Source organism: Globicephala melas, chromosome 6, assembly GCF_963455315.2.
Source record: "Globicephala melas chromosome 6, mGloMel1.2, whole genome shotgun sequence".
Lineage (NCBI taxonomy): Eukaryota > Metazoa > Chordata > Mammalia > Artiodactyla > Delphinidae > Globicephala > Globicephala melas.
Genome location: NC_083319.1, coordinates 58560832 through 58586812, shown reverse-complemented (window position 1 = coordinate 58586812; position 25981 = coordinate 58560832). Strand labels below are relative to the sequence as shown.

General features: G+C 38.3%; 1 protein-coding gene across 16 annotated transcripts in view; it reads left to right on the top strand.

Annotated features, from left to right (window-relative positions):
* Window positions 1-25981, top strand: part of PTPRD (protein tyrosine phosphatase receptor type D) — a 2143764-nt gene that overhangs the window by 2005785 nt on the left and 111998 nt on the right. For 6 of the 16 annotated variants that reach the window (XM_060300920.1, XM_060300919.1, XM_060300923.1 and 3 more), the window contains 4 exons: window positions 1843-2003; window positions 7714-7728; window positions 12055-12167; window positions 24905-25002. In XM_060300920.1, the coding sequence (XP_060156903.1) occupies window positions 1843-2003; window positions 7714-7728; window positions 12055-12167; window positions 24905-25002 (387 nt within the window). The remainder of the gene's footprint in view (window positions 1-1842; window positions 2004-7713; window positions 7729-12054; window positions 12168-24904; window positions 25003-25981) is intronic. The other 10 variants (XM_060300927.1, XM_060300925.1, XM_060300926.1 and 7 more) reach the window with 4 other exon arrangements.

Sequence of the window (25981 nt, the reverse complement as noted above, 5' to 3'; positions counted from 1 at the left end):
AGGGTTCCCTTTTCTCCACACCCTCTCCAGCATTTGTAGACTTTTTGAAGATGGCCCCATTCGGACCCGTGTGTGGTGACACCTCATTGTGTAGTTTTCATTTGCAGCTCTAATAATTAGTGATGTTGAGCATCTTTTCGTGTGCCTTTTAGCCATCTGTATGTCTTCTTTGGAAAAATGTCTATTTAGGTCTTCTGCCCAGTTTTTAATTGGGTTGTTTGTTTTTTTAATTGGGTTGTTTGTTTTTTTTTGTTATTGAGCTGTGAGCTGTTTGTTTGTTTGTTTGTTCTTAAGACATGTGGGGCAGCTCGTGAATGTGGACTGGTCTCTAGTGGGAAAAATAGTATTTTAAAGAGAGGCAGAGTCACGAGAATATTTTTCCGAGCGAGTCTAAAATAGGACAGAAAAAAACAAGATATTACAGAAACAATTCATGCATATGCAGTCCCTTCATTCACCAAGTGACTTTCCATATATATATATATATCTATCTTTGCAGCTTTATTGAGGAATAATTGCCAAATATAGTGGCACATATTTAAAATGCACAATGTGATGATTTTATATAGTTCTGTACACACAGACTCTGTGATTACCAAGATCAAGAAAATTAACTGTTTGTTGTTTCGTGTGTATGGTGAGAATGTTTAAGATCTACTCTCAGAAACTTTCAGGTATACCGTTCTGTGTCACTCACTATAGTCACCTTGCTGCACTTTAGATTTTCAGAACTCATTCTTCTTGTAACCATACAATATATGTCTTTCTCTGTCCGGCTTATTTCACTTAGCATAAAGCCCTCCAGATTCATCCATGTCATCGCGGAGGGCAGGATTTTCTCCTTTTTTTCTCCTTTTAATGGCTGAATAATGTTCCATTGTGTGTGTATGTATCTGTGTATATAGAAAAACCACATTTATCTATTCATCCATAAAAAGAAACTTACGTTGCTTCCATGTGTTTGTTAGATATTGTGAATATACTGCAGAGGACACAGGTATGCAGGTATCTTTGAGACAGTGATTTCCTTTCCTTTGGCTGTATACCCAGGAGTGGGATTTGTCATATGGTACTTTTATTTCTAATGTTCGGAGGAACCAACATACTGTGTTCTATAATGGCTGTACCAATTTGCATTCCCACAAACAGTGTATTTAAGGTTTTCCTTTTCTGTTATACCAACCTCTGAGCAGTACTGTAATAAAATTAAATAGATATGCTAAATCCTTTTAAGTAAGTTCTCAAAATGTTATCTTCTAAAAAGCCATATCATTATCACTTTCATGCGTGTTGCAGTTATAATTTGAACACTGGACTTTTCTTTTGCAGTTGTAGATTTTGGCCTTCATTTTCTTACAAAGGTGCAGTACGTAGGACTACTTACATAATTTAATGCAATACCGATAATTTGCTGTATAAATGTTTACTTTCTTCTAATTTGGTCTCAGCTGAGTGAGTGATGATATCTTAATGGCTGGAACGATAATATTTTGTATTTTTCTCATTGCATGTAACACATTGGCACGATGTAAATGCTCATTGAACATTTTGTGACTGCTTAATTGACTGGTCCTTATACTTCATAAGATCATTTAATATGCCACATATAGATCCCAGTGAAAAAGTATCTATGGAGTAATTTATACCATCAAAAATGATTTTATTGTAAAATACTTTAAAGGAAATTTCGATTACAAAACCTCTTTTTTCTTCCTTTCTCTCCCCTCCTTTTTTATTTTACACACTTATTATCAAATCCACGATGTTCTAATGCTCAAGATACTTTCTAGAAAGGCATTATTTTATAACTAACTAACTAACACAGATTCTGTTTTTCCTCAGAAGATGTATGCAACCAGCCCTTACTCTGATCCTGTTGTGTCAATGGATTTGGATCCACAGCCAATCACAGACGAAGAAGAAGGCTTGATCTGGGTTGTAGGTCCTGTCCTTGCAGTGGTCTTTATCATCTGCATTGTCATAGCTATTCTTCTTTATAAAAGGTAGGTTTGCCCCATATTTCTATTGCAAAGACTTTATTATCCTTCTAGGGTCATTGTGTGGTTGATCTTAGTAGAAATACTTCCAATAATCACTGGACAAAACGGTGTCCATTAGCGTTAGAACAAAACGTACGTAAAGACTCAGCTATTTAAAATCTCATTCACCATGTGGTATAGACTCTGTTGCCCAGCAGGCATAGATCCCAGCCTCCATCTTCTGAGATACTTACTTAGGCAGAATGAGCGCTTTGCATGACAGCTGAGATGTTACTACATTCACAAGCAGATAGTCCCAAGGAAGCGCACACTGGATTGTTTCAGATCAAGTTGGCACATTTGCGTCCAGTTCATAAGTCTAACTAACTTGCTTGTCGGCTGAGATTCCCTGCCCTCCCCCCACCCCCGTGGCTATTTTCAAAAGTTAGCAAAAGTGGCTAAAAATAGAAGAGCAAAGAAAGAAAAGATAGGAAGAGGATGAACTTTTCCCTTTCCCATTTGTGTCCAAGAGGAAACGCAAGGTACCATTTTCCTTTAGAAAAAATATAACCTTAGTCTTGATACCCCCACGTATCCATATGATTTAGTGTCTGACCACAGGTGGGATGCAAATAACCCACATTTACCCGTGTTTTCTGATCCACTCTTGTCAATCCCATTTCTGCCTCCATTACACATAAGCAAGATTTCTTCCCCTAGGTCACTGCTTAAGCAGTTGGATAGAAGACGTGAGTAATTCTTCCCCTTAATCCTTTCTGACCTAAAAAATACAATAATGTATAAAATTTTAACAATTAACATCTGCTCTCTTAAACATGTAGAATGACTGAATTCTGAATTCTCTCTCTCCCTTTATATCAATTTTTCTTTTCTTCCATTCCAAATTTTATTTTCATGAACCTTTAATCTGTTTCCTTTGTAGTGTGTCATCTGTCGGAATGCCACTGTGAAGTTACTCTCTTCCTTCTACTGCAAGATAGTTTTTCTCTCTTCTTCCCTCACTATAACCTTGACCTTCAAAAGTAGATGAGAATGTCTTCATTTTGATGCTTGCTCACATGTTTAATCTGACAAGATATCTTATTTTCATTATCTCTTTTTCCCACCCGTATATCTCCCTTCATTGGGTTTACATTAATTATTCCTACCTGCATTCCTTTGTTCTTGGAATAGCTCTTTTTTCATAAGCTCTTCTTTTGACTCAAAAACATACTTTTCAAGACAGACACGTCTCCCTTGCAAAACTCTCTCTTATGAGGCTGTATTCCATTCTATTCCAGAGTTGAGAAAAAAAGGACAAGTTAGTTAAAGAAGTTCATACCATAGCCCATTAAATCGCCTATCCTTTCTAGAATTAAAAAAAATAAATCCATCATTCTTCTTCCCGATCACTGCCATCACTCAAATTGTCCACTCCATAAAATAATAGCTGAAAAAGCAACTGCTTGACAGGCCCAAACATCTTAGTTGATGGTTTCAATCTTCCCATCCCAGTCTGTATCTTATCAGTGTGCTGTTGTATTTGATCCCTTCTCTCTTACGTAAGAGCTAAAGGGCAGGAAGTGCGAGGTCCCACATACTCCAGAACAGTAAGAGATCCTATGTGAGTCCGAGTCCAAGCAACAGCTTTGCTGTTCAGGTACCGCACTTATTAACAGGAGAGAATACAAGAAGAAAAAAGTAAAAAGAGAATTCTAATTGTTTTCTGTGAAACATTCATTTAAGTGGTAACATCCTGCTGTGGGAGTCAGACCAGAAGACAACTGGTGGCTGACAGTTGCAGTTCTAGATCATATCACGTGACATTGTGTGATTACTCAAAATGAACAAGATGCTTACCTTTTTTTAAGTGGTGAATCTGTCGTCCGGCTATCATTAAGTCATGCGTGCGTTGGCCAAAAAGTTCGCTCGGGGCTTTCATCTGGAAAACCCCGAGCGAACTTTTTGGTCAGCCCGCTAGAAATCCTTTTAAAGTTTTCTTTATCCACACGTGCTTGAAAAAAATAAACTCAGTTATAATTTTTCCTAATCCTGCAAAAAGAGGCATCGTATTTAAAGATTTTTATGACTGTTGAAGTTGCATTTCAGTGTGTGCACATGTAAGCATCGTCTAATGCAATTGTTGGGAAATGCACACATCCTCGAACGCTCAGTATATTTAGCTAACCATCTGAAAGCCCATGAAGCATTTCTGAAATAGAAATGCTTGCTTCAGCAGTAAAGAACATTCCTGACTTGAAATTCAAGTAGACCCAACAATGTCCTTCCTGATTATCATGAAACAGTTCAAGAGGAAATCTTCTGCAGGCAATGAATAGTGTCTTTAATAGCTTGGATCCTGAGCAAAGAAAATTATATAACAAACAAACAAACACACTATAGCCCTCTTTTTAGGTGCCTTTCAGTTTATACATAGGTCACTGGTAATGACTCAGAATGGAATGTATTATTATTATCAGCATTATTATTTTTAAAGTATTATTTCACTTCCCGTGTGCAAATAATACTTTGAGTCGGGAATGAGTATAAAATATTGGTGACGCACATATATCCTGTTGGTAATACACACCTGTTTACAAGACTACTTGTGTTAGGAATGGGTCTGTAGCTGTGGATGCTTCGTCCATATAAACAAATACATTTCACTGAGCTCTCCGAGGAGACTTTGAGACTTATCCCTATTAATTATGTTAAAATGGAAGAGCACACTTTCACATTCTATTCATTTGACTTTGTTTTAAATTTAATCATTTGAAAACTATAATATATTGATAATCAATCAATCAATGACAAAACATGTCACGGAGCCTTTGTAAGGGCCATCAGAATAGTAAAACGTGTTTGGTAGGTCTTTAGTGTTAATTTCCTTGCACTAGGAATTTTTGGAAATCCGGTACTCTATATGTGATACATACAATGATTTAACAATTTAAACTGCAGAGAGAAGAGGTAGCAAAGTTTAGAAAAATACTAAACTAGGAAGCAAGAAACCTGAGTTCAAGTCCCAGCTCTGTGACTAGCTGGCTAAATGGGGTAGAAAGTCATGCTACCACTCCTGGCCTCGGTTTCTTCACTTTTAGAAAATAAGTATGTAGATTAGATAATTGACTGACTTTTTTAATCTGAGAACCTAAAAAAAACCAAGTAACAGAATTAATACTATATTATTTCTGCCTCCAGTGCATGTGTAAGTTTTCTAAATGACTCCATGGTGCCCTTCATCTATCCTCCCCTACAAAGAAAAAAGAATCCATAAAGCAATTGAATGCTCTTTCTTTGATGTTCATCTACCCTGCACATCTGCTACACATGTAAGGCTTTTCAGTCGCTGGTTCTAAAACTGTCCAGGAATTATTCCTAGAGAAAATATTGTTAAAATAAAATGTTAACCTGACTGACTCTACGAAAAGCATTTCAAGATGGCTGAGAAGTATTTACCGTGTAGTATGGAAGGAAAAAAAAATGGATTAGGAGGTTGGAAAGCGCTAAGGCATGGTCTAGACCAAATTCACATTCTTGAATAGTAATAGTCTAATGTGGGTGGACACTGTAGAGAGTAAATAATTTCCATCCCCACCCCAAGATGTTTAGTTTATGTGTGAAGACCATGAGGTAGCTGTGACTAAAATACAGACTTCAGCTTTTTCACCTTTTCCCAGATCCAACATTGGCTCCCTGTGGGCTCTGCCTCTTTAAGTCGTCTTTTTGTATCAACCCTACGTATATTTCCAAGGTGTTATCAAAGAAAGCAATGCAGTCCAGACTATTCTGAGATGCTATGAAGAAATAGGCTGCCACGCCCCCCCCCCCCCCGCTCTGGGCAATGCCTTCCCTAAGCCTGGAAAGCCTTTCCTCTCACTCCACTCCTCCTGGCCTGGCAAAACCTAACTCACCTTTTAGAAATAAGCTAAGCTAAGATCCGCTTACTAAATGAAAGCCTTTCTGAGTGACTGTCCTCCTCATGTCCTCTGTGCTGTACCAGTTCAGGCTGCCTTAGGGTCCCCTGCTGTACGCTCTTAGAGCACTTTCTACTTCTCTATATTATAGAACCTACCCCATCACTGCCATTGCCCATTTTCTTGGCTTTCTCCCCCCACTAAACTGTAGGTCAAGGACTCCGTCTTATTCCTCATTGTATTCCTTGTGCCCGGTAGAGTGCATGGTACAGGGGACTACTGAATAATCAAATTTACACAAGTCCAATAGTGATACACTCAGTTCCCTCCTCTTGTTTACTCCATCACTGCTTATCACGTTCATCTTGACTGGCAAGAGCTGTAATAAAACCCTCAGCCTGTAATTTAAATACACCACTTCCAAAAGAATTCAAACTTAGATATTGGTACCAGCTATGTACCCATGTGTGCAGTAAGGCTGACATTGCTGTGGCAGAGGGAGTGAAGCGCACGCCATGCACTGGTTCATCCTAATATTCAACAGCCTTTTCGTATACAGAACTGGCAGTTCACTAGGTATTTCTCTTCCTCTCAGAGGAATAGCTTTTCCTACAACTGATTCACTGATGACCTCACGGATTAAAACTAAGCAAGCTGAGGACATTGGTAGGAATTTTTACAAGCCTGGTGCAACCAGCTAAATTATTTTAAGAATAAAAAGAAGAACCTGTGTGTTTGATATCATTTTCATTATTCACTTTGTATGTGTGTGTTTGTACAATTTAAATGTGGACTTTGTATTTTTGAAAAGAAATGGACTGGATTGCCTTAAAGCCAGATCCTCCAGCAATATGGGTGTGTATTATGTCATTCGCATTGAAGTGGACCTGGCACCTTTATTTTTCGCACTTGAGAACTCCCTAAACACTTTGCAATTTGCCTCAACATGAAGACCGTTTAGATGAATTCTCTTCAGGTGAAGGTTATACTCTCTGCCCAAAGGACATGGTTAAACAATACACATATTATCACAGGTGAAAGTGTCTATGAGAATGAGCTGCAGGTGTTCACAGACAGCAGCGCCTCTGTGACTAGGAAAATACCTGTCATGTCAGTGGCCGGTAATAAAAATACTTTACTTTTCTGGATTAGCACAGCTATATAAATGGGTCATGCTCTGTAGATCTATAATGATGAATATTATATTTTCCAAAACTGAAAATGTATTTAATCTTTTACTAGAAAGAAAAAACTTACGATCACCTTACTTGTCAAAAGGTGTTTGAAGAAATCATTTCTGCCACTTTCGTAATCTGGTGGTGTATTATGCAATGGTGCAGATTTCTGTGCAGGTCAATGCAATTTGCAGGTGTTTTAAATCATTAAAGGAATACTGTATCTCTTAACTGAAGATTCTTAAATGAACTAAATTTCTTATATGGAATGAGGTCATATTCCCATTAAGTACAGTAGCAGTTGTCTCATGGCGTGTTTTGTACAAATCAAATTATATCTCTACCATCAAACACTTCCTGCGATATAATTAATTGTGGCAGTGTTTTGTGGATTGATGAATAAAAGCGAGTCTGACACTAACACACACACACAAATGTTTTGCTTAGCCATGTACGCTCATGTCTTCCATTTGCTTCATGTCTAGAGGCCTTTAAATATTTTGATATGCTATCATTTTCTAATGTGTTATATATCCCTGATTCTGAGCACTGTTAAATCTTGGTTGTCATGGTTACTCTTGTTACCATTGGCCAACTAACATTTAGCCTTTCTTTTTCTTTCTTTGCTGCATTAAAATGGAGCAGTAAACCTGACAGGTGAGGAATAGAGAACCCCTTTCATGCTCAGTCCAAAAAAAAAAAAAAAAAAAAGATACGGGTAGACTTTGGAGGTATTGAGGGGGCGAGGGTGGAGGTTGGATATAAAAGATGCAACTGGCAAGGGGAAGATGGACGAAGCCTAGATATATAAAATAATTTTGATATTAAAATGATTTGGGGGGAAATAGTTTGTCTATATATGAAGACTAGAGTATTTAAAGCCAAATTTAGAAGGTACTAAAACCAGTCTGAGTTTTGTTTGTAGTCAAGGTTAAATGAGCATCTGTATGTGTTAATGTAAGCCATTTTTCTTTTGTTTTTACTGAAAGTTTGATCTCAAGACACTGTGTACAGGAATGCTAGCATTCTCACACCCTGCTAATGTTGATGTCAGTGCCTTAGTGAAAACTTATATTTAATTCCAAATTATTTTCCCTGTCTTCCAGCCTTGAATAATACTAGTAATAATAACAATAATAATCCCTATACTGCTTATTTGTTGATCAGTCGAAGCTAACCCTGCAGCTTTCTAACACATACCTAGATGTCTATATATGAATTCCTGATTAAACTAAGAAAAGGATCTCAATGCTCCTCTAACCCGCCTCCCTCCCAATGTTGTATTACAGGGGTTCTCTGGGAGTGGCCCCTGGACAAGCAGCAGTGGCATCAGCGTCACCTAGGAACTTGGTAGAGACACAAATTCTTGGCTCCCCCAAATCCCAGAACTACTGAATCAGAAACTCTGGGAGTTGGTCCAGCAGCCTGCCGTTTAAACAAGCCCTCGTAGGCGACTCCGATGCATACCAAAGTTTGAGAATTACTGCTGTATTATTGTCCCTAAAGTCACTTATTACACTTTCACTGGCAGGAAACTCAGACTATCTCTGAGAAGGTGTGCTTGCCATTAATCCAGCAGAAAACACATGCAAAATAGTTTTTCTAGCCCAAAGTCAAAACACTTTGAATCTAGTTAATACACTCAGAGATCAGAGATCCACCTCTCATTAGAACACTGTCCTCATTTCACAATTTCATCACTACCTTCTTGTTCTATTAAAATGAGAGAAATGGGCCACAATTTAGATATCATCTTTTAACACTCCTTCTCTATTTTATAAGTGAAGAAATTAAGAAGGTTTGTAGTTGACTTACCCAAGGAGATTCACACCAATAGTCGTAGAGTTGGGGTTCCATTCTTAATGATGTCAGAATCGTTAAGTGTCCGAATTGATTTCTTTGACATCTCTATGAATATTCAAATAAATATATTTCTTCCAAAAGCCTGTACTCGTATGTCTGAATATCTTTGTTCCAAGTAAATAGATGTATATGATCTGCCACAAGATCATCCTTTTGTTTTTGCTCCCCACTTTACCTGTAGATAAGAACCAGGTGAGAATAAGTGAAAATAAAACCCCGCTTAGACCACAGAGCAGCATTTTTGTTGTACAGTATTCACAGCCCTCAAAAAACCACATATTTTTATGGTATTAGCAGTTTCTGCCATATCTGAAATGTCATGTGATCTTCTATTTTCTTTTCACCCAGATAACCCCTGCACGTGGTAGATACTTCTCACTGTGAGAAATAAACTTACCCTAGGGCTTTATAATCCTAATAGAAAAAAGAAAACAGCGAGGCAAAATTCAGAATCTGGTTCAAGTCACTATTTGTTGCTTTTTTTCTATCAGTAGACGAAAATGAGAATAATGAGACCTCTGAAAACTTACCAGAAAAAAAAAAAAAAGTTACTCCTTACGTTCCTGTTGGGACTAATTTAGATCATTATACACCATTTAGTACCTTGCAACAGTAAATTCAGTTTTTAAAAATGACCACTGTTACTGATGATGACCAAACTCTTCATCTTGCAAATCTTCCTTAGAAATTCTTTGTTGGAAAACAAACATTTTAACACATTTCTGTTTAAAAATAATGCGATAAAGAGTGTGGGCAGCCGGAATTACCCATGTTGTGATCATCAAAACTAAATGAAGCAAAATAAAATTTAAACAGCTGCTTTTCCTAGCTGGCTAGGACTTCTGGAGTCTGAGTTCTTGGAGATTATCTTACTTGGACAGATTAGGTGAGGGAGATGTTAGTTATTAAATGTCAGGACACCCCTCCCATTTATTACGATTATGAATTGTAACTTCAGTCCCCACGCTCTGGGCTTTCCGAGACTCGTCGGGCAACAAGATGGCATTTTCAACTTTCCTGGCGCCAGAGAAACTGAGTAAATGTCTTTAGAGAGTATTCTTTCTTTCCCTGTGTCTCACATCACTCAGCCTGGCCTCAGCACAAAGGAAGATAAGGAGGGTGTCCCACAATATCTGCAGGAGGGAGGGTCTCCTTGCCCAGATATTTCTTCATGTGGTTTCCGTAATCCTGCAAGAAAGACTGTAGAGCCATTTTGAAAAAGGGATAAAAATCCAGTTTTCAGTCATGGGATCTGGCACATCAGTAAAGCCATGTGCCAAGTTGTGTGAAAAGACCCAAACCTGAAAAGGGCCACTGGGATTACTTGGAGAAGACCAACCATATGTTTGTCACACGTGGGATTGATTGGCCACACTCGGCGGTGTTTCATTAACCCATTTAGATTCTGCATCTTCGAGAGTAAAACGTCTCTCTGTATTGTGAGGCACATACCCCCAGCATAAACACGGTGACATTTTCTATTGTGAAAGTGGTCATCATATCCTTCTTTCCCATTGTCTTCCTAGACCCTTTTTCTCTTCCTTCTCATATCTCTCGGACCAGTTCTCCATCTCGTCTTTTCCTTTCCTTCTCATTTTCCACTCCATGTAACTGGAGCTGCCAGTACCTTTGGCATGCCTCCAACTCACTGCTTTCCTCCGATTGGTAGTAGGGCTTGGCAGTATGCTCTGTCCTAAGGCTATACCTGACACTTTTAGGTGGAAACAGAGAAGCCTGAGACAGGTTAATCCAAGGTTCTGAGAGAGCAAGGTGTCTAACAGGACTCACCCCCAAATATTCATTCCACTGAGGATGTTTTGCTGAAGGCATTGCACTTGAGCAAATCAAGTGTGCTTTCCCTGCACATCAATCTGCGCTTCATCCCCTGGTTGGTTTTTGTACCACCGTCATATCAAAAAGAGAAAGGGAGAGTTCCTAAATACTGCTGCACCCTTTCTCCAAATAAGAATGCCTTTGCTCTGAGAAGGGGTGAGATGCTAGGATTATGCCTCCGGCCTGGAGATTGCTGGAATCTGTATTTGGAATAAAGCACTGTTTGAAAAGTTCTCCGTTAGTTAAGTGAATTTTTAATCGAATTCAACCTTAAAGAAAATAGCTAGCTACTACTCTGATTATTTGTTTGGGGGGCAAAAAAAAAAAAAAAAGATAAAGAAATCTTACGAGAAAACCTCACATTTCTTGCATAGACATTTATTAAAATTACATTATGACACCTTAAGCAAAGAGAGTTAGCTTGACACCATAACCAGCTGATACTGTTTTTTCCTTGGGATTTGAAAAGAGAAAAGGGATGTTGGTTTTGTGTGGTCCTGATTCTCCTACCAGGTATTAGGTTAACTGGAAATCTTAGAAATGCGCTTACTGTATTTATCTGGTTATGGGAAAATCCAGGGCAGATCCACTTGGTAGCCCCCAGTCATGTATCCTAAAGGGAAAAGGAGGGGGGCAGATTTAGCTGTTTAGCTTGAGGCCCAGTAGTTTCTATGAGTTTTTTCCCATGGTAACCACAATTTTAGTATTGGTTACTAGGGTTACTCTATCCTATCCCTCACAAATAGAACTAGTGGATGAGGGAGAAAAGCTAAACAAGTTTCCAAACCTATCCCACCAACACCTCCTTAAGCCTAAAGGCAGAATCACTGAATTATTTAAATCCAGAGATAAAGGAGGACTTTGAGATGATCCACTTAAAAATTTCGGACTTGAGGAAATACTGTAGGCTAGGAGAGAAAAAAGTAACCTGAACAGGGCTTCCCTGGTGGCTCAGTGGTTGGGAGTCCGCCTGCCGATGCAGGGGACATGGGTTCGTGCCCTGATCTGGGAAGATCCCACATGCCACGGAGCGGCTGGGCCCGTGAGCCATGGCTGCTGAGCCTGCGCGTCCAGAGCCTGTGCTCCGCGACGGGAGAGGCCACAACAGTGAGAGGCCCGCGTACCGAAAGAAAAAAAAAAGTTACCTGAACAAAGTCACAAAAGTCAAAAAGTTTTAAACCTGAAAATGGGGGGTGGGGGGTTAGGAAGGGCATAACTCTGTTTTTTTTTAATCTCTTTCCATTTTTTTGGTTGTCTTACTCTTAAATTTTTATTCTCTCCCTATAGGAAGAGGGCAGAGTCTGATTCTAGAAAGAGCAGCATACCAAACAGTAAGGAGGTCCCTTCACACCATCCAACAGACCCAGTAGAACTGAGGCGCCTTAATTTCCAAACACCAGGTAAGAGGCATGACTCCTCTTGTCCATAACACAGTGTTTACTGAAAGTTTTATAGCCCCGTTGATATTGCCTTGAGAGGTGAATAGATCACTTTATTTCAAACAATTCTTTGTCCTCCTCTTTTACTCTACTATTTTTGAGACTCACCAAAACATATGTCTTGAAAGGAAATTGCATTCTTTGTGTAAATCTGAAGTGGGGTGGAAAAAAGAAAAAAAAAAATTCCCTTCAAATTTTGGAAAAACTATACTCTTAAGAATATCTACCGGGGGCTTCCCTGGTGGCGCAGTGGTTGAGAGTCCGCCTGCTGATGCAGGGGACACGGGTTTGTGCCCCGGTCCGGGAAGATCCCACATGCCGCGGAGCGGCTGGGCCCGTGAGCCATGGCCACTGGGCCTGCGCGTCCGGAGCCTGTGCTCCGCAAACGGAGAGGCCACAACGGTGAGAGGCCCGCGTACCTCAAAAAAATAAATAAATACATAAAAGAATATCTACCATTTTTATGGGCTTAGCATGGTTGATTATTTTCCATGACACCTATCTGGAAAGAAGAATTCAGTTTCTCATCTTATAAAGCAAATGAATGGATGGATGGATGGATGGATGTTACCTCATCCATCCCATTGGGAAAGAATACATTTTTTTCTCGATTCCCCTATTAATTTGTGTCTGTGTTACTCTGAAAGAAAGGGGAAGGGAGGGAGAAAAACAAAATGAGGAAAAAATTTGTATCTTTTAAAATATTACCGAAACTAAATCTCACTGACCAATTTAGCTTTCTTACTGGGGAGACACACTAAGTGACTGAGGATAAGAAAAACATGTCTGTTTCTTAAATTAAAGAACATTAACTGCTTCAACAGAGGAAAAATATTATTCCTGCTGAGGGGCATTTTGTACAGCATTGTTAATTCAAGGCTAGCTCTATTTTACTTTCTTTCACCTAAATCTTACTTATGCCAAATAACAAGGAGTAGAGAGAGGTAAAAACATAAAACTGAGTGGCACTGTCTTAATACCTAATGATACTGGACAAAATTAAAGAGCTGATCTAAGCAGTCTGTTTGATTAAAATTTGATGGTAGTATTGCACCCCAATTGTTTGAAAGTTTTTTTGTGTGTCAATGGATATTCTATTTTTATTAAACTACACGTTCGCAGTGAATTGCTTTGAATTGAAAATACACAGTTTATTGTGTTTAGCGTATTTTTTATCTTCCATGTAGATATGTCATAGTAACTAGAAACTATTCAGTTAAAAGAAACGCCTGGCATTTTTTAATGTGGCTATACAGGTCATCATAGACGTGGGTGTTTTTTTAAAATTCTATCTCAAATGAGGTTTGTTCTTTAAAAAGCAAAAGATATACCTTCATCAGCATAAAAAGTAAAAGAAAATTTTCACATGGCCGAAAATCTCCCATATGGGAATTAATTTAAAAGGCTGAGTATAAAGGCGATGGTAGCCCCAAAAGAAGAGAGCCAGTGGGAGTGCTATCCCTCACCACCCCCAGCGCCATCAGAGAATGTTTCCAGGCATAAACACATGAGTGGCAACTGTGTAGAAAGGATTATTAGCAGAGTGCTGGTGGCTGCAGGTAGGGAAATATAAATGCCTTTAACCAAGACACCTCCACGTTCAAGAATTCTATAAAGAATCTAATTTCCCCAATGTATGTGGGAATGTGAGATCCATTTATAGAGAGAACCTGCTAAATTCCATATAAGTCACTGGAAAGGAGAATGAAGGTTACAACTGAAGTGACATAGCTTATATCACCCATGACTTTACCAAATTAAAATGGGGACCTAGGTATATAAGAAGGTATCAGTTAACTAAGATTAGACTTCTCACCTCAAATGGATAGTAGAATAAAGTAGGCAAACAGTAAAAAGGAGAGAGGATTTAGTAGAGGAAGAGAATAGGACAGGAGAAACTGTCCCAAGATCCTTGCACATCTGTTCACTGAGGCAGCATTATGTTGTACTCAGGTAAGCAGTCTGCTTAAGCCTGATTTGTTGAAATAGTCTACGTGCCTCCCAAGCTCTGTGATGTGGCCTGCTGTCCTGAAAATGTGACCAGTGTACACAGAAAATTGTACCTAGCTGTCAATGTGAAATTCCTAGAAACGTTACAGTTTTCTTCAGCCAGGATGGATTCCAGCCAGTGGCTATGAATTTCCTCAATTACTTGCCAAGGGGTTGAGAGCAGAAGCTGGGATTGTTAACCAAGTAACTGTGTTGTGCTATTTCTTCCTCCCTGATTCACGAATAACCAAGGGCTTTCCTGGATGATGAAATAAAATGATCCTTTTATTCTAAAGCACCTTTCTTAGGTGTTGCACAGGAAACAATTTTAATTTTTACTTATTTTTTTGGATTTTAAACCATTTGCCGTTCCCTTTTTGAAATGTGCTTTTATATACAGCATACCTTTGGGGATATAATTATCCACAAACATTACAAAATTTGACAGTGTTTCTTAATGGTGTGCATAAGTAGGGAATTAAGAATCCAGGATTTTCAATGGAATCAGAAACCTGTGATTTATATAACCAGCCCCTAGCACAGAACTTGTTCATGAAAGCAAATTGATTTCCTCTTCTGATGGGTCTGTTGTAGATGACAAAATGTCAAACTAACATTATCACTTGAAATTCAGTAGGTCTTTCAGAAGGTAAAGGAAACATATTGCTTAGTTCACTGATTCTTAGTTCTACTTTCCTTTAAGAATATTCACCTTGTGACTGAAATATCTGTTTACATTTTAAGTTACTTATTCTTGTTGGAGAGTCTAGGTTTAAAGAGTCAGACTTTTTTTCCCCAAATTCTGCTTCATATTTAACAGATACTGAAACATACATTTAAAATTTCATATAAATACAGTATTCTGACATTAAGTACTTCAAAGAATTCTTTCCTTAATTGCAGTGCACATCTGTCTCTGGGTCAGGGAAAGGAAAAGGTGAGAATTTTGTCCCTTGCCGCTCAGCTAAGGCACAAAGTGAAGACGGAGAAATCTGTTCTTTTCCCAATAACCATCTTTGTGAGGCTGTGGGGTGTGGAGAGAAACATTGCTTTAGCACACTTACCAAATCTGGGGTGATAATCAAGTCCCTCTGTTTGTGAAACGCTGTATTCAAGCAACTGGACAGGACAAGGAAGGCTCATGCTTTCCCAATTAAAAGCAGGTACCTATGCTTGTAGGTATTTTCCACGAATATATTTATCTGTCTGTTAAGGTTCAGATGGCAGTATACAGCCAGGTTGTATTTGCAAGAACCTGAACTACCTAATCTCTTAGGAGAGTATGTTTTACAACATTGAGTCATCAGTTATTGGTGTGTGGGGACAGTCAGAACTGGTGTGGAATATGTCAGTTGAAGTAGCATTGCTGTGTCACCAATGATTTAGCAATGTAAAATGGAGAGCTAGGTGTAGAAGGGATCATAAGAAGGGATCATTTAGCTAAGGTGAGACTTATCACCTCAAGTGGGTAATGGAATAAAATGGACAAGATGAGTAAATGAGAGAGGAGATGTAGTAGAAGAATTTTCTAGAATTATTAACTGCTCATCAATGTTTTACAAGCCTTTAAGATCTGTGGAGGAAGGGAAGAAAAGATTCACTTACAAAAGATGCTTTTAGTGAAGCTTCTATTAAGCCTTACACATTTTTGTAGACAGTGGGAACTGGGTATGTGTTAGGATGGCTGAGAGATGAGTTACATGTTGAACAAAAGTGAACTCTTTTTGTTGGGAGGAAACTTTTATTTTTCTCTGTTAAAAAAATTTCCAAGTCATTTTATAATCCTTCCCATCAACATTTCTTAATTATGTTTATTGAGGAATTTTTTTTAAATAGAAAATAAGCTTGTTAACAATTGTTACACATAGGTTATGGCTATACAGTTGTGCATTATATTATTTACATTTTGTGTGTGTTTGAAAAGTTTCAGAAGTTGGAAAAGGCAAAAAAAAAACCACTTAAAAAAGAAAAATTACTCTTCATCTCACCACTTATTTTTCTTCTTTTGAAATATTTAAAATAAAAAGTAAACAATTTCCTATAACTACTCCAATTTGACCCTCCAGAAATATCTACCATATAGAGCTCCATGCATATCCTTCCAGAATTTTTAATATGTATATACAGTTCTTTAAATGATAAAATATATAGCAGGTATATAGACAGATGCATATACATGAAATTTCCTGTTTTACCATTTAACTGCATAAAAATAGACCTGTTTCCAAGTTACTGTATTAGGTTTTGCCTCCTTTTTAACAGGTGAGAGTATTGATGCTGTTCTGTTCTACAGAGGTCACAAAATATATGAACTCAATCCTCATTAATGGATGCTCAGTTATTTCCCGTATTTTGCTCTTACAAATAATACTGTAATGAGCAGCACTGAGCCCAGATCTTTTCACATCTTGTTGTTATTTCTGTATGATAGACACCTGGAAGTGTGATGGCAGAGTCCTAGGGTAGGCACATTTATCATTTTGATAGAGACTAACAATTACAAATATTTTTGAAGTATTGTAAAAAGCTTTCAAGGACCGAGTAGCCCCTTTGGGCAGTGGCCTCTAGAATTGTACAAAATGACTAAGATAAATATACTACTGTCAAAAGATGGTGATTTATCAGAAAACCAAAGAAATGACTGATATGTGTTCCGATTTCTACTTTTTCCAGCAAAGCAAATTTAGAAGTTCAGCATCTTAAAGAAATAAGCTTTTTCTCTAGTATAAAAAAAGGAGTAAAGGAACATATAACTAATCGCATCATATGGTACACTAGTCGCCACCTTTCTTGGTGCCTGCAAACTTCTCCCCAAGGACCAACCCACTTTGGTTGGTCCAAAGTTTTTAGAATTTTCTTTTCCTGTAAAATTCTTTCTCCCAGTATCTGTACCCCTTCCTCAGAATCCTCCCTTCCCCCACCAAAAAAAAAAATTTTTTTTTTTTCAAACAAAAACGAAACTCTACTGTTAGGGGCTTCCCTGGTGGCACAGTGGTTAAGAATCCGCCTGCCAGTGCAGGGGACACGAGTTCAAGCCCTGGTCCGGGAAGATCCCGCATGCCGCGGAGCAACTAAGCCCACCCGTGTGCCACAACTACTGAGCCTGCGCTCTAGAGCCTGCAAGCCACAACTGCTGAGCCTACATGCCACAACTACTGAAGCTCGCGTGCCTAGAGCCCATGCTCCAGAACAAGAGAAGCCACTGCAATGAGAAGCCCGTGCACCGCAATGAAGAGTACCCCCGCTCACTGCAACTAGAGAAAGCCCGCGTGCAGCAACAAAGACCCAATACAGCCAAAAATAAATAAATTTATAAAAACAAAACAAAACAAAAACTCTAGTGTTTGTACTTGCACCTTTTAGGAAAAGATATTAAAAAATAGATGATCAGATGTTACAACATAAAAGCCTCATTTTCATTTTGTGGATGACCTTAATATGTTTTGCCCTAAAGCATACATGGATGGTAGGAGATTGATGGGCTGTGAAAAACAAAAACAAACTCATAAAAAGTTAACGTATCAGAAATAGCAGTATCAGCAGCAGAAATGCCTGCACAGCAACTGAGTGGTTTTGAAAGCTCTTGAGACATGTCTTCTGATGCATTAGTAGTATTAAGTGGATCAGGGCTAACAAGATCCATCTTTACATATATCTCCTTATATTCATATTTTGTATCATAGGAAACTAAGCCATATGATCTAGATTAAGAACACCAGATGTATTCTTTTTATCTTATATTTCAGAAACATTGGTTCATTGAATCTATGATATATAAATGGTTATATTTCTGATATAAAGAAACATAGTTTGTTCAAATTCTTCAGTGTGAGAAATCCCACATAAAATATGATTTTTAATTATGCCATATAGTGCTTACCTGAAGAAGCACTCTTGTAGTATCTTTCCCTTAATGATGATCCTAGTCATGGATTAAGTCAAACTGTCACTGTTGTACCAACAAGCAATTATACCTTACAAATCAATCTTCTCGTTTGTCTTTAATTTACCATTCATTCGTGAGGCACATTGTAAACATAGAGTATTTGTAGTTATTCAGGTTAGGCTAAGTAGTACATATTATGTTAAAAGCTGAAAAATATTTTATAAACTAAGTTGCTATGATTTATTAAGTCAGGTAGGTATACTTCTGATTTGATGAACAAATTAACTTCTCCCTGTTCCATGACCACAACCTTTTTTTCAGCCTTTATCACAATTTGTTGGAAAGGAAAACCATGAAGAGAGTATTGCTGCATTATCACACATAAATATTATCAGGAAAAATCATCTAAAAGATGTTCCACCGCTCTTAGTGACCTCAAAAGCCCCACTTAACAAAACTGTCATAAAGTTGTAAAGTGCCTGTTGGCATTTAATACAAGGTTAAAAAATATGGGAAGTATTTGATAAACATTTCTCTACAGATAAAGAAGTCATTTGAAACTTACTGTGGGTTAGATTACTGACCGAGTAAAATAGAACATTTGAAAAGCAAAAACATGGGAAATTAGGGTTTTTTTAAAAAAAAAAATTTCTGCTGAATAGCACTACAGTTTTTAACATGAACTCAAGGTATACATTCAAAATATTTTCATGGAAGCTCACAAAGTTTTGGTAAGAAGTGACTGAACAATGCAGGTGTGTGTATAAGTGCCCTTTACCTGTTCCCCACCAGTCACACAGGCATACCTTCTAAATGAAGCTAGTTCGTTATTGATACATTTTCTCAAACTGAGGGTAGTTTATGTTCCTTTGTTACTGAATAAGTAGCCCGAACAGTTTCACAAGCCCATATCGATGTACATGGCACCACTCTCCCTGGGGTGTTCAATGATTTAAGAGACAGCATAGCATAATGAGAAGTTGCCTAAATGAGAATTGACAAGGTCTGGGATCAGATTCCCCACATAGCCATAGTTTTACTGATAATGATGACCTTGATCAAGTCCTTTTACCCCTCTGAGCTTCACTTTCCTTACTAGTGGAATTAATGCGAGAGGGGAGAGGAGGATAGATGAACCCACAGAGAGTGAATCATGCGAGAAGTATACACTATCCCGCTCCCCCGCCCCCGCCAGTGTCTCTCCCAGTACCTGTGGACACAAACATGCTTCCTGTCACTCTCAACCTCCTTTGATTTTAATTCACACAACAAAGGAACAGTTTGCTCTTCTAAAACAGAGATCACAATCTTGTTAGCCAAATGTGGCCTCCAAAGGTCTTTTCTTTGACCCCTACTGGATTTCAACAAAATTTTGAGTCAGTAGTGAAAACAGAGGAAAGTCACGTAATTATCTGGGTTTTCAGTTGCTGTTGAGAGCCTGAGAAACCTCACCCTCTTGGCTCTGTAGTACTACCTGGAAAGATATCTGCTAGAGCTTTGCACCCTTCTAGAAGTTCTCCACAGTCTACACCAGCCCTAAGGATGGCCCTGACATTGAGACAGAGTTCAGTTGCCATTCATCTAAAGCTTATTATTATTACTTTTTTAAAAAATAGAGAAATATTTCTCTTTCCTGAGACGCCACTGAAAGTAGAGAAATGAAAGACAGCTTGTTGCACAAAAGGCTCCTTGTTGCACAGAAATGGGGAGGAGTACATTACTTGTGAAAGTGTTTACTGTTCAGTACCTGGTTATGTTTAACCATTTACCTAACCGACCTGGCCGCTTGAGCCACTGGAAGCCTTGACCCCTGCTTGAGGAGATCGTAACTTCCATCCTAGAAATAAAACAGTAAAGATGCCAAAACCACTTAAGATTTTGTTGTGGACTAGATAGGCTAAAATATACAGGTCACTTAACTTTTCTAGACTTCAGAGCCCTCTTGTATAAAATGAAAATGCTGGACTAAGTAATCTCTAAGGCACCTCTCAGCTTACAATGCCACGATTTTAAAGTTTTACATCTTATAAGGAAGCCACCATGCAGTTACTGTCACAAATATTTACCCTGTTAAAAGTAGCCATCGGGCTTCCCTGGTGGCGCAGTGGTTGAGAGTCCGCCTGCCGATGCAGGGGACGCGGGTTCGTGCCCCGGTCCGGGAGGATCCCACATGCCACGGAGCGGCTGGGCCCGTGAGCCATGGCCGCTGAGCCTGCGCGTCCGGAGCCTGTGCTCCGCAACGGGAGAGGCCACAACAGTGAGAGGCCCGCGTACCGCAAAAAAAAAAAAAAAAAAAAAAAAAAGTAGGCATCATGTTTTCTCCTCCAACCGAAGGCAGATTTCAGTGACTACCTCTGTCATTTTCCATGTTGACAGTGTATATTGTGGTATCATAGCTTCAGAATGAAAACTCTGCTCAGATGCAACGTGTGCCTTTAAAATGCATTTATGTTGTGCATTTGTTGCTTTGAACTGATGAGGTTGTGACCCTGGCAAGCCCTCATCAGCTGTGAGCTGCACTTCAAGTTCTTGTTAATAATAGCTAAAGCACTAAAGCTCGCTAATGGAGACTTAGAGCAGGTTCAAGGGTATCACCAGGAGAAAGCTGATCTCTTTCTCATAAACTCTGATTCTTGAACGAAAAAAATAAAGTTACAGCCCCCTGCCCCCATCAGAAATTCCCAAAGGACTGAGACTCATTACCGGGGAACTTTAAAAATATCAACCGGGGAACTTTAAAAATATCAATGTCTGGCTCCCATACCCTGCTATTCTGAGTTAATTGGTCAGGTGTGCAGCCTGGAAAGAAGGAATTTTAAAACACCTCAAATTGCGCTATTGTGAAAACACTGTTGTAATAAAACGTGATTCATAGACTGTGAGCAAAGCCAGCTTGCCAGACAAAAGATTGAAAAGAGACCACAGTGAGGTCAAATTCATAGTTTTCTTAGTGTCTGCTTTTTTATTCAGATTCTAGCATGCTTGATTATATCCTGTAAATTTTTTTTCCCACGTTGGACAATGGAGAAGTTTGGGGAGAATTGTATAACACTATTTTGCAACAGACCCTTGGTGATTATTTTCTGATACGACCTAGAGTTTCATGTTAAATAATAAATGCTGGAGAAGATGTGGAGAAAAGGGAATCCTCCCACACTGTTGGTGGGAATGTAAATTGGTGCAGCCACTATGGATAAGAGTACGGAGGTTCCTTAAAAAAAAAAACTAAAAATAGAGTTACCCTATGATCCAGGAATGCCACTCCTGGGCATATACCCTGAGAAAACTCTAATTTGAAAAGACACATGCACCCCAGTGTTCACTGCAGCACTATTTACAATAGCCAAGACATGGAAGCAATCTAAATGTCCATCAGAAGATGAATGGATAAAGAAAATGTTGTATATATATCCAATAGAATACTACTCAGCCATAAAAAAGAATGAAATAATGCCATTTGCAGCAACATGGATGGACCTGGAGATTATCATACTAAGTGAAGTAAGTCAGAGAAAGACAACTATCATATCACTTACATGTGGAATCTAAAATATGATACAAATTAACTTCTTTACAAAAGAGAAATAGACTCATAGACATAGAAAACAAACTTAAGGTTACCAAAGGGGAAAAGATGGGGGGAGGGGTAAATTAGGAGTTTGGGATTAGCAGACACAAACTGCTGTATATAAAATAAATAAACAACAAGGTTCTACTGTATAGCACAGGGAATTACAGTCAATATCTTGTAATAAACCATAATGGAAAATAACACGAAAAAGAATATGTTTATGTATAACTGAATCATTTTGCTATATACCAGAAAATAACAGAACACTGTAAATCAACTACACTTCCATAAAAAATAAAATAAAATAAAATAATGAAAAGGAATAAATAAATAAGAGTTTCACGTTGGAGGAGTTTCACCCCACGTTTATTCTTCAGCATAATTTTTATGTTGACAGTTATTCGTTTTGAATACATGATATAAGATCATAATTTGGTTAGCTAAAGAAAACTGTATTAAACTGAATTCAAAAAGTTGACAATTCAACTGCATATATTTTCTGTTTTGTAGAATGTAAATGCTCTCCACCCCTCAAAGAAAAGATAGTTACTTTTAGAACCTTTACATATGAACTACATCCACAAGACCCTTCTCTGCTCAGACATCCTATCTACTTGAGGAAGAAATGAGTTATAAAGAAGGAAGTGACTCCAGAATTTATCTAGCCCCACATTTTTATTTCACAGAAGAAGAAACTGACGTGCTTGATAACAAGAAGTTTGTCCCTATTAGTAGATGGCAGATCCAGAAGTAGAACTCATATTCAGTATACCAGTCCATGATTTCTTCTCCTGAACCATCAGATTCCCACAAAGCTTTCCTTCCCTTTCTGTGAAACATCCATTCTGCCATTTTTACTTGTCCTAGAACGTCAGTGCGATACTGTCAAGTCTTACATAATGATTCTTGAACGCCAGGATATTGTTGCATGTGATATATACATATCCTGAATTAGAATGTAATGGATCAGTGCAGGTTTCCTTGGATTTCTCTGTAATTAGCTTCCAAAGTAATACTTCTAGACCATGTGCCAGTGCATGCCAGAAGTAAATATGCTGATCGCGTCTTTGGTTGATTATGACGGTCTTCTACTGCTGTTATACTAATACTTTTCCCATCTCCAACTGGCTTTACTTTTTGCAGCTTTGAGCAGTAATTCAGTCCCCTACGCCTCCCTGATTGGCTCTGTGTCCTCCCTCTCTAGCCAAACCACCACTCAGTCCATATATGATAATAACTCTCTCCCACGATTCGCTCGAAAAGGTCTAAACATCTTTGTCTCTATTATTTTCTCTGTTAAAGCACTGTAATGGATGTCCACATCATTCCATTTCCAGATAAACCTAGAGTCTCTTGTGCCTTTGCATTTTCACTCTTGTCATTGGGGGCGCCTCATCTGGATAAGATCACTTTAATTATTAGACCACCATCACCCACCCTCTCCTTCCACAAAATGTAAATGAGTTCAATTCTACCATCTATAGGGAAAAGTTTCAGAAATGGGTTCCAACATTTATGTCCAAATGCATAATTATATCAGCAACAAAGAGTTTCTACTTCCAAGGCGACTCATTTTCATTGGATCTTCCATTAAGATTTTAGCTGACTGAAAACAGACTTTCATAGCCATGAACACTAAAATACCACCTATCACAGCACAGTGCTAAAATGATTGGAAGAAGCAAAATAGTTTTTTACCTGACTTACCAAACCATTGATAATTCAGCATTTGAGACAAAGGAACTCACTGGGTGGCTTTCAATAACAGCACAATATCTAAAATACCCATAAAGTAATTACACATTGTGTTGACTTAGTGGTCACCATACCACAGCCTGACACCCTCCAAAGAGTCCCAGGGACGGCAGAATGTCAACATGGCTTCCAGTTTGAGCCCCTCCCTCATTCTTTTTCTACGTCAGAGGCTTCCCTGGGGGCATGCTAGTTCACGTTTTTTTCTAGTCAGCTGGAATCTGCATCTTTAAGACATGAGTCAGCAGTGCTCTCTCATGATGCTCTTGAAAAATTAATCAGAAGAAGGAACATGTAAATCACATGAAAAGTGAGAAACCATTGTACAGCACAGGAATCGCCAAAATTGGTAGATTATTCTTACCAGAATCTATGAATCTAAGATACCTTCAGCTGGCAGACTGAACTAAGATGCATCACCCACTGTCACTGCTTTCTTTCTTTTTCTACCTTCTTTTTCCTCTTCATCCTTTCACCATTTGCTCCCTTTCCTGCATTCATTTCCCATTAGTGGACAAAGATGTTCACACCTGAAGTGGATTGTAGGTTTGCTGGGGGTTAAATAACAGGGGCTTGGGGCAAAATACCACAAAGCTGTCAGTGTGGCCATCAATAAATGTCCAGGAGAAGGCTGCAACCCAATCTCTACAATCTGCTACGAGTGAAAACATTTTTGAAACTCAGTTTGGTGCCTGATTTTGTCATCAGTGATTATTGTCTGTGAGCTGTGGTGCATGTCCTTCTTTGTGTCCATGTATGCATGTGAATGTCAGTCACCTACAGGTTTGTGAAATATTAAAGCGATCTTAATCTAGTCACAGTGTATAGTGGATCCTGTAAAAACCTGCAGCATTTTTATTAGTCCTTTTAAAAAGTATATCAGACTATCCATTTCATTTTTTTTTTTTAACAAATTCATTCTGTTTTATTTTATTTACACCATCATTTCCTTTGCAGGTTCAGATGATTCCGGTTACCCTGGTAACCTTCATTCTTCAAGTTAGTTTTCCTTGATTATGCATAAGTCACTTTATGTTTCCTATCAAGCTATTACACTTTTCCTTTTAGGGCTTTCTCAGTATATTTTCTTAGTTCACTTTACACCATTTAATTCCACACAGTTTCCATTTCACACAGTGCAGGAGAAGGAGTTTGAAATGACATAACAGTCATTACTCAAAGCAGAAGTTGACATCAAGCCTGACTGTCAGTTTTCTCCACGAGCTAACTGCATTGATTCATAGCACAATAACGCTTTCTTTCTTTCACACTAGGAGTGTTAGTTTGGGGATTACGCTTGGTAGCTTTTCATTTGGCTACAAAATTCATCCTTCCAGAGCATGTCCTGCTTTGAGTAACCAAACTATCTGCCTGCTTCCTCACATGAAACATCTTTACTACTCACATATTTTCAGGCCATTTCTAACTATAGTATTCTCTATATTTTGGAATAGTTAGCTTCATTCGTTTTCAAATGTCTTTATTCTTTCCTTTTAATAGGTATGGCTAGCCATCCTCCAATACCTATCTTGGAACTCGCAGATCACATTGAAAGGTTAAAAGCAAATGACAACTTGAAGTTTTCCCAGGAATATGAGGTAATTAAGTGTGTTTCTACTTGACAGTATTTTCAAGAATTGCCCCCCTCTTCTTTTTGACCATATTCTTAAAAACTAACTTCATCAGTTCTTTTTCCTTTTAATATGACTCAGCATCCGATATAAAAGTTGATAACAAATAGCCAACCTAAAAGTATCTGTATAATTAATGTGGTAGTTGTACTCTGAAAGGTGTTGAATTATTTATATGCGTTTGGTGTTACTTAATGAGGTTGATTTATCTTCGCTGATTTCAAGTTCATAGACTATACTGAATGTATAAGCTTCCCAGTACACCAAAGGGGTGCCGAATACACTGATTTACGGTCAGAGGCTCACTGAAAAAGAAATTACACGGAATAAGCAGATTTCCCAGTACTCTTTTTCAGTTTTACATGGCCTGAAAACTGTAATTATTAAGTACATACACATGATTTTACCATTCAGTCTAAATAATATTAGGGCTAATACTAAGATAGTAATATGTTCGCAGAAAGCTGCCTGTGTTTGAAGCAACGGTGAACTTAATGGTATCTTAAATTTTCAGAATGCTTGAAGGTTTTGTGTGAATCCTTGATGAACATGAATAAAAAATTGTTGTTTATGTCTGGGTATTTGGATATTGTGGCATTTATCAAGCAGAAAGTTGTAAAACTGGATATTTATGGTATTTCTCAGAAACCGGGACCCATAGTGAAACCAGTCCATGGATTATTCATAACTAAATGATCATTTATCTTTTAGATCAAGTTTAACTTAGCATAAGATTAACATGTCCAACTAAAGTCTTCTAATTGTGCCAAATAACAAAACTGTTTGGAACAGTTCAAATTCTACCATAAAGAGTTTCTGATTTACTTAACGGGAGTCTTAAAACACATCCTTGTTACATCCCTTGGTTTCTGCTTTATCAACCTGAAATGAGGCTGATGGACTAGACACCTCTCAGTCCCTAGCAGCTCTAACATTTTGCCCTGTC